General features: G+C 39.2%; 1 protein-coding gene across 1 annotated transcript; it reads left to right on the top strand.

Annotated features, from left to right (window-relative positions):
- Nucleotides 1-3232: 3232 nt before the first annotated feature.
- Nucleotides 3233-4163, top strand: LOC100980412 (olfactory receptor 4C46-like). The gene is given in 3 exon segments (XM_008968843.3): nucleotides 3233-3272; nucleotides 3275-3636; nucleotides 3639-4163. Coding segments are annotated over 3 exon segments (927 nt in total).
- Nucleotides 4164-8971: the final 4808 nt, after the last annotated feature.

The following is an 8971-nucleotide window of genomic DNA, read 5'->3' as shown; positions in this document are numbered from 1 at the left end:
TAATAGTACCGATGCTTCTTAAAGATAGTTAATTTAAGTAGTCAGTAATCATTATTTTTCAACACCTCAAACATAGTATATAGAGTCTTTCATCCTCATCCCAATGTTTCAAAAGATAGTAAATATAATTAACCTATTTGACAGTTGAAAATTTTGAGTTTCTTAGAAATTCAGTAATTTGTAGGACCCAGCTCTCTGACACTGGGTACCATGCTTCTGCCATGATAATCAGACTAGCCATAAAGATTAAATATATAACTAACCTGCACATTGTGCACATGTACCCTAAAACTTAAAGTATAATAATAAAAAATAATAATAACAATAAGCACATGAAATATTACCTAAATAGCATTATGAAAAGTAACAGCATTTCCAAAACAAAAAACTAGTTAGTGAGAAAAGTGGCATTGTTTTAAATTTTTGCCAATGTCTGGTTTAGTAAAATACAGGCAGATTCTCAAAACAAACAAACAAAAAAGATTAAAACAAAATTAAAATACATATCGTATACACAAAGGACATAAATATGAATACTAAATTGCATAAATCATCAGTTGTTTAGTCCAAGCACTAACATGAAGAACCCTTCCTGGGATCAACTGCTATGGACAGTATGAGTCACTGTGGCTTCTTCAAGGGTAGTGTTGGAGATTATTCTTCCTGAGGTTATTGCATGGTTAATGATGCTCTGTTTATTGCTCTAATGATTAATTCTTACGATCCCTTAGCTGTGTACACACCTATAAAAGTAAAGAAAGTCCTATGTGCATCCACAGCACTGTGGTAAACATTTTCTTATATGTTCCCTCAATCAATTCTCATAACAACCTGTAAGATGATATTGTTATTCTCACTTTATAGATGAGGAAACAAAGATGAAAGGTGCCAAGAAACGTGCCCTGGCTTAAAAAAGTTGCAGGTGGAAAAACAATGATTCTAATCAAATATGTTTTAAATTCTAAATCTAATATACTTGGCCACTGTGGTAGTTATTTTCTTTTTTTTTTTTTTTTTTTTTTTTTCTGAGACGGACTCTCACTCTGTTGCCCAGGCTGGAGTGCAGTGGCCCGATCTCGGCTCACTGCAAGCTCTGCCTCCCGAGTTCATGCCATTCTCCTGCCTCAGCCTCCCAAGTAGCTGGGACCACAGGTGCCCGCCACCATGCCCAGCTAATTTTTTGTTGCTTTTTTTTTTTTTTTTTTGAGACAGAGTCTCACTCTGTAGCCCAGGCTGGAGTGCAGTGGCATGATCTTGACTCACTGCAATCTCCGTCTCCTGGGTTCATGCCATTCTCCTGCCTCAGCCTCCCGAACAGCTGGGACTACAGGCACCTGCCACCACGCCAGGCTAATTTTTTGTAGTTTTAGTAGAGACCGAGTTTCACCATGTTAGCCAGGATGGTCTCGATCTCCTGACCTCGTGATCCGCCCGCCTCGGCCTCCCAAAGTGCTGGATTTATAGGCGTGAGCCACCGCGCCCGGCCAGTAGTCATTTTCAACATTTTTCTCAAGAGTCTGGGGGCCCACGACTTGTTTGGGGGGGGTGTTGAGGAAAGAGCTGGGACTAGGGGAGAAGCTAAGATAGATGTACCTTCAATGATTCAATACCACATTTTTCTTAATATTTGAACTCAAAGATGTCACTGTGCTGTGGGTGGGGAGGGGGGGTACTGCTAATGAAATTGCTCCATACAAATTGCCTCTGAAGTAGTATTAAAGTAAGTATAATCATAATGGTCATATCAAAAGGAGATTATTAGTTCAACATTGTTTATTATAACATAACAACATAGGGCATGAGCTCAGAATTTGGAGAGAAAAAATTAACTAGTATAATGTGACTAATCTTGACTCTGTCCTTTATTAAACTGCTTGATCTTGGATGGGATCTTCAACTTCCGTATGCTTTTACTTCCTAATATGTAAAATAAGTATAAAAATGATAGTACTATTTTCTGGGTTTATTTTGTGATTGCCTGCAAAAAAACATTTAGAAGACACTAGTGCTCAGTATGTTTTAGTTAATATTATCAATATTATGAGTGTTATAATGTTAATATAAATAATATTACATTATTGTATAATATAAATATCATTGTGTTAACCTAACTATTAACATTAATCACTAATATTGCTGCCTTATCTGAAAATTTGATGAAATAATACTGGTCACCTAGGATGTTATAAGTGTTCACTGGAATCATGTGTGCAAAGCACTTACTACTATGCCTTTTGCAAGACAATTAATTATTAAAGGGCATATAATATTAGTTATTATAAAGTTAATTAGATTCAGACAATAAGCATTATGAATTATTTTAGTAGCTCTTATATCCTTTTTTTATATTTCTTTCTGTCTCTCTCTGTCACTCTCTGTCACCCAGGCTGGAGTGCAGTGGTGTGATCTTGGCTCACTGTAATTTCTGCCTCCTGAGTTCAAGTAATTCCCCTGCCTGAGCCTCCCGAATACCTGGGACTACAGGCAAGCACCATCACGCCTGGTTAACTTTTTGTATTTTAGTAGAGATGGGGTTTCACCATGTTGGCCAGGATGGTCTCGATTTCCTGACCTTGTAATCCACCCGTCTAGGCCTCCCAAAGTGCTGGGATTACAGGTGTGAGCCACCGACCCAGTCACCCAGTTACTTCTTATGTCAAGTACTCTAAATATTCTGCCCACTGGGGTTCCTTTCTCTGGCTAACACCTGCTTTGCAGAACCTCAGCCCAGTTCATCCAAGACATACAAAGACTTGTACTAGTGGGATACTCCAAGATTCCTACTCCTCAAATTCCTCTTCATCTTCCCACTCATATTGACAGTAACCTACCAATGTTCCCCATTTCCTAAAGAATAAATGGCAAATTCCTTAGCTTCACACCATGGCCTTTAAATTCATTGTCAATCTCCCTTTTCAGGTTTACCTGCTACTGTGTATCCAATCTACTACTTCAAATTGAGCTCTTAGGCCTCCCAGATGATTGAGTATACACACATGACATCCTGACTTTGTTCACAAGAGTTTCTAATGTCGATACTCTTCACAGAGTCTTCACCAAGTAATCCTCAAGAACTGAGAAACTTTATTAACATCTCAAGAAAAACCTTATAGGAATTTACAGTTTAATAAAATTCAAGCATCTATTATTAAAATGGAGATATGTAATAAATTCAAAGTTGTATTAATAAAAAATTTTTACAGGTAATGCAATTAATCATCACAAGAAATACATGGAGAATAGGAATAACATGACAGATTTTGTTTTGCTGGGGTTACAGAGAATCTAAAGATGCAGAAAATCATATTTGTTGTGTTTTTTGTCATCTATATCATCACTGTGGTGGGATATGTGCTCATTGTGGTCACCATCACTGCCAGCCCATCACTGGGGTCCCCCATGTACCTTTTCCTGGCCTATCTCTCCTTTATTGATGTCTGCTATTCCTCTGTCAATACCCCTAACCTGATCACACATTCACTCTATGGAAAGAAGACCATCCTATTCAATAGATGCATGACTCAAGTCTTTGGAGAACATTTCTTCGGAGGTGCAGAGGGCATCCTACTTACTGTGATGGCCTACGACCACTATGTGGCCACCTGCAAGCCCTTGCACTATATGACTATCATGAACCTGTGTGTGTGTGTGCCCTGCTAATGGGAGTGGTGTGGATGGGAGTCTTTCTTCATGCAACCATACAGATCCTCTTCATCTTCCAATTACCTTTCTGTGGTCCTAATGTCATAGATCATTTTATGTGTGATCTGAACCCTTTGCTCAACCTTGCCTGCACTGACACCCATATGCTGGGACTCTTCGTTGCTGCTAACAGTGGATTCATCTGCTTGTTAAACTTTGTCCTCCTGCTGGTCTCCTATGTGGTCATCTTGCGCTCCCTAAGGACTCATAGCTTGGAGGCAAGGCACAAAGCCCTCTCCACCTGTGTCTCCCACATCACAGTTGTCATCTTATTCTTTGTGCCCTGCATATTTGTGTGCATGAGACCTGCATCTACTTTACCTATTGATAAAGCAGTTGCTATATTCTACACTATGATAACTCCTATGTTAAACCCCTTAATCTATACCTTGAGGAATGCCCAGATGAAAAATGCCATCAGGAAATTGTGTAGTAGAAAGGACGTTTCAGGTGACAAATAAATGTAACTAGAGCTCAACATTGATTCAATTTAGTCATGTCCTTTGTAGGGACATGGATGAAGCTGGAAACCATCATTCTCGGCTAACTATCACAAGAACAAAAAACCAAACACCGCATGTTCTCACTCATAGTTGGGAATTGAACAATGAGAACACATGGACACAGGAAGGGGAACATCACACACTGGGGCCTGTTGTGGGGTGGGGGGAGGGGGGAGGGATAGCATTAGGAGATATACCTAATGTTAAATGACAAGTTAATGGGTGCAGCACACCAACATGGCACATGTATACATATGTAACTAACCTGCGTGTTGTGCATATGTACCCTAAAACTTAAAATATAATAAAAAAAAAGAAAAGGTCAAAAGGACATTTTGGATAATTGCAGCGGGGCAAATTGATTGGATGAAGAAAACATTCACCATATGATTCATAGACTCTGCATTGGGGGGTATAGAAATGGTTCAAGGAAAGAGAGAAAACAACCGAGGACAAATCTGCATATTTGGGAAATTCTACCAAGTTGGGGCTTAGTTTTACTAGTTTCATCCTGTATATGGATTCATAGGCTTTCCTGTCACAAATAAAAGAAATAATAGCATATATTGGTATCTAGCGGTAATATCTGTAACACTTCAAAGAGGTAAGCACTACTATTATCTTCATTTTACAAGTTAGGAAGCTTACAGGAAGGAGAAGATATCAAAATAGATATGTTGACGAGCTAGTAACCAAACTATAACTGATTTTTCCAGTCCATACTCTTAACTGCTATGATATTCTGCCACAGATTGATAATGAAAATGTCAGTTAATTATACTACTTACCATTTTGGGACCACAGACTATGCTAGGCACAATGCATATATTAGTTTGTTATCTACCTAAAAATATAAGAAATTTTATTAACAACTCTGCTTTTTTATTTATCATTATTGATGGTCATTTGTTTTCTGAAACATTATGGTATCTAACCACTTTAAGACTGTAATAACAATAGGCCGTAACCTCTTATGTGTAGGTAATGAAGTTTATATCATGTTTCCAAATGTCAGTGTAGGCTTCTGAACGATTTTGTATTGCTCAAGTCACCCATATTATGCTGAAAACCCATCAGAAAGAGTGATGGCTCCATTGAAAGAGCATTTGAATTTCAGGCTGAAATTTCTGTTAGTTAAATATACAATCATGGCCCATAAAGTACTTGCCTACTAGATAACAATAATTGCCACAATGTAGCACAATGTCTGGTACGTGATAAACCTCGAATGAATTAATAGAATTATTAAGGAAGGAAAATGAATTCAACAAAATGTAGAGCTAAAAAAAATAGTGCTGATGATAGGAATTGTTTTCTTATCTGATTCAGGCACTAAGGAGAATTCTAGCTGGACCTCTTGGGGGAACACAGTTTGTTTTTACTCCTTATGCTGAAGAATATAAAAGAAATAGAAGCAAATTCCTAGCATATGAACAAATAGCTAATCTTTAAATTTTTCTGCTTTCAGCAACATTTTATCTTATGATTATGAGCTATTTATTTTCTATTCCTCTGTCAATCAGTTTACTTTCTGGTAACATTTTATTATTAAAAGCTGTTTTGGGGAGGGGGCCAAGATTGCCAATTAGAAGCAGCTGAGATCCGTGGCACTCATGGAGAGGAAAGAAAAGGACAAGTGATACAGCATCTTCAACTGAAAGATCCAGGTACTCACATTTGGGACAGATCAGGGAAACAACTCCACCCACAGAGAATGAAGAAAAGCAGCACAGCGGTATGGCTCACCCAGGAGCAGCAGGGAGCCAAGGGAACCCCCACGATGCGGTAAGGGAATGTGTAACCCCAGAAAACCATGGTTTTCCCATGGACCTTTGTAACCCGTGGATCAGGAAATCCCCTCGTGAGCCCAGGCCACCAGGGCCTTGAGTCTGACACACACAGCTGTGTAGTCTCCACAGAGCAGCTGCTCAGACACACACAGAGACCCAGGAGCTTTACAAACTCTGGCCCAAGGATCCCCAACAAACTTGTCTGCAACTCAGGCAGGGCGGGAAGTCCATAAGTACCCCTAGGAAGGGGGCTGAATCCAGGAAGCCAAGCCACCTGGGTCTGCAGGCCCCACTCCTACAGCACTTCACAAGATAAAAGCTGTTTTGAAGACTCTATAGCTGTGTATATATCCAAAGCCATTTCGGAATAAATATACTTCATTCATTCTTTCTATTTCTTATTCATTGGTTAACAAGTATTTAGAGCCCAAGGAATGCATCAGGTACATTGAAAATTGCTGGGGCATCAGTGGTGAATAAAGAGAAACCCAGGTGTTGCCTTCACAGAGCTGAGGATTCACTGAGAGGCTAGCAAAGGAGAAAAGACATAGACCTGAGGGGCATACTAAAAATACAAAAATTAACTCAGTGTGATGGCAGGCACCTGTAATCCCAGCTACTTGGGAGGCTGAGGCAGGAGAATCGTTTGAACCTGGGAGGCAGAGGTTGCAGTGAGCTGAGATCACGCCATTGCACACCAGCCTGGACGACAGTGTGAGACTATGTCAAAAAAGTAAAATAAAGAAAGAAGGAAAGAAAAGAAAAGAAAAGTCAGCAGAATGCATAGGCATGAAACTGAGAGCACTGCTTGTAGGAGAGAGAATACATAACAAAGGCCCAGAAGGTGAAAAGAGTATGCAGGAAACCTAATCAGTGCAATATGGCCATGATCATTAATTCACTCATTCACTCAGCAATTATTTACTGAACCCCCAACTTGTGTGCCAGGCACCATGAGAGACACTGAGCTTATAAAGTCTTGTAAATTGTAAGACATGAAGCTAGACAGATAGGGAAAGAGAATATCAAGAAAGGTCTTATAGTTGTGTTAAGACTTAATGCTAAGGACCATGGGAGAAACAGGGAAGGTATATTTAAGATAGAGAGTGATACAGCTAGATTTTAATTTTTTAATGATAATCCCAACTACAGTATGTAAAATGGATTGAAGGATCAAGACTGGAAGCAGGAGAGCACCTAGGGGTTTATTGTAATTATTTCAGTGTGAAAGGCTGGAGGCCTCAGCCCTGGTGTTGTCAGTTAGGAAGCAGAATAGGGTGGACACTATTATGCCCAGCTCAAATCCCCTTTACCGGGCCAGTGCACATATGCCCCAACTACTGTGAGTCTGGGCTGCTAATAGCTCACAACCTTGTCCTTTTCTGGACAATTGCACCAGATAAAATGGGAGGAGCATCACTTGGGGTATTTTGTTCCCTCTCCCAGGGCCCACCAGAAATGATTGACTGGAATAGGGTTTAAGAGATTAGTTCCTTTGTCTCAAGGTGGAAGCAGTTCTGTAGTACAGTGTATACCTCAGAGCTCCCGGGGCTCCAGGCTAGAGGCAGACTAGTTGAGACTACATCCTTCCTTCCCTACTATAGTATGTTTCCTTCAATCTTTTCCCCTTATAAATCACGTTTATTAAAATTCCCATATCATCCTCTGAACCTAGGGAAGTCAAACTAACCTGGAGAGATATAGAAAGTTTTGAAGAATATTTTTGAATTCTAAACAAAAGAACTTGATATAGGATGAAGATGAGAGAGAGAGAAGTCACAGATGAAACTTGGGCCCTGGCTTAGATCACTGGATGGAAGGAAGACAGAGAAGATTAATGAGGTTTCGAATATGTTGAATGATGTTCAAGTCTTAATGTAGTATTAAATATTACTCACATAGGTGATCCTAGGACCTATCCTCAGAAACAAGCCCTGGAGGCAAGGCACAGAGGCAGAATTGTGGTTGACAGGGGTTGGGGGAATGGGCATAATGTGGAGATGTAGGTCTGAAAGTACAACATTTCAGTTAAACAAAGTGACTAAAGTCCTGAAGATCAAGTGAACAGCCCGGTGATTATACTTAATAATAATAATGTAATGTATACTTGAAATTTACTGGGAGAATAGATCTTAAAACTTACCAAAAAAAAAGTACTTATGTGAGGTGAGAGCTATGACAACTAGCTTGATTGTGGTAATCATTTTACTATATATACATATATCAAAACATTACATTGCATACCTTAAATATATGCATTTTTGTTAGTCAGTATTACCTCAATAAAGCTAAGAAATATTAGAAATTAAATGATGTGATATAATTATTTAATAATACATAGTTGATTTTTTATTTTAAAGATGCTAATATTTCTCTTATTATTCTAAGTGAAGTAACTCAGGAATGGAGAACTAAACATTGTATATTCTCACTGATATGTGGGAGCTAAGCTATGAGGACAGAAAGGCATAAGAATCATACAATAGACTTTGGGGACTTGGGGAGAAGATTCGGAGGGATTTGAGGGATAAATAACAGCAAATACGGGGCAGTGTATACTGTTTCGGTGATTGGTGCATCAGGATCTCACAAAAGTCCACTAAAGAACTTACTCAGAGGAGTACCCAGGCATGTGAGGTGTCAGTCTTCCCCTAATGGGGGTTACCTCCCAGTTAGGCTACTCGGGGGTCAGGAAAAAACTTGAGGAGGCAGTCTGTCCATTCTCAGATCTCCAGCTGCGTGCTGGGAGAATCACTACTCCCTTCAAATCTGTCAGACAGGGACATTTAAGTCTGCAGAGGACTAAATGCCCACAAGAGAAAGCAGGAAATATATAAAAGTGACACCCTAATATCACAATTAAAAGAACTAGAGAAGCAAAAGCAAACACATTCAAAAGCTAACAGAAGGCAAGAAATAACTAAGATCAGAGCAGAACTGAAGGAAATAGAGCCACAAAAAAATCTTCAAAAAATC

Source organism: Pan paniscus, chromosome 9 (assembly GCF_029289425.2).
Source record: "Pan paniscus chromosome 9, NHGRI_mPanPan1-v2.0_pri, whole genome shotgun sequence".
In the NCBI taxonomy this organism is placed as follows: domain Eukaryota; kingdom Metazoa; phylum Chordata; class Mammalia; order Primates; family Hominidae; genus Pan; species Pan paniscus.
This window is presented reverse-complemented; position numbering and strand designations above follow the sequence as displayed.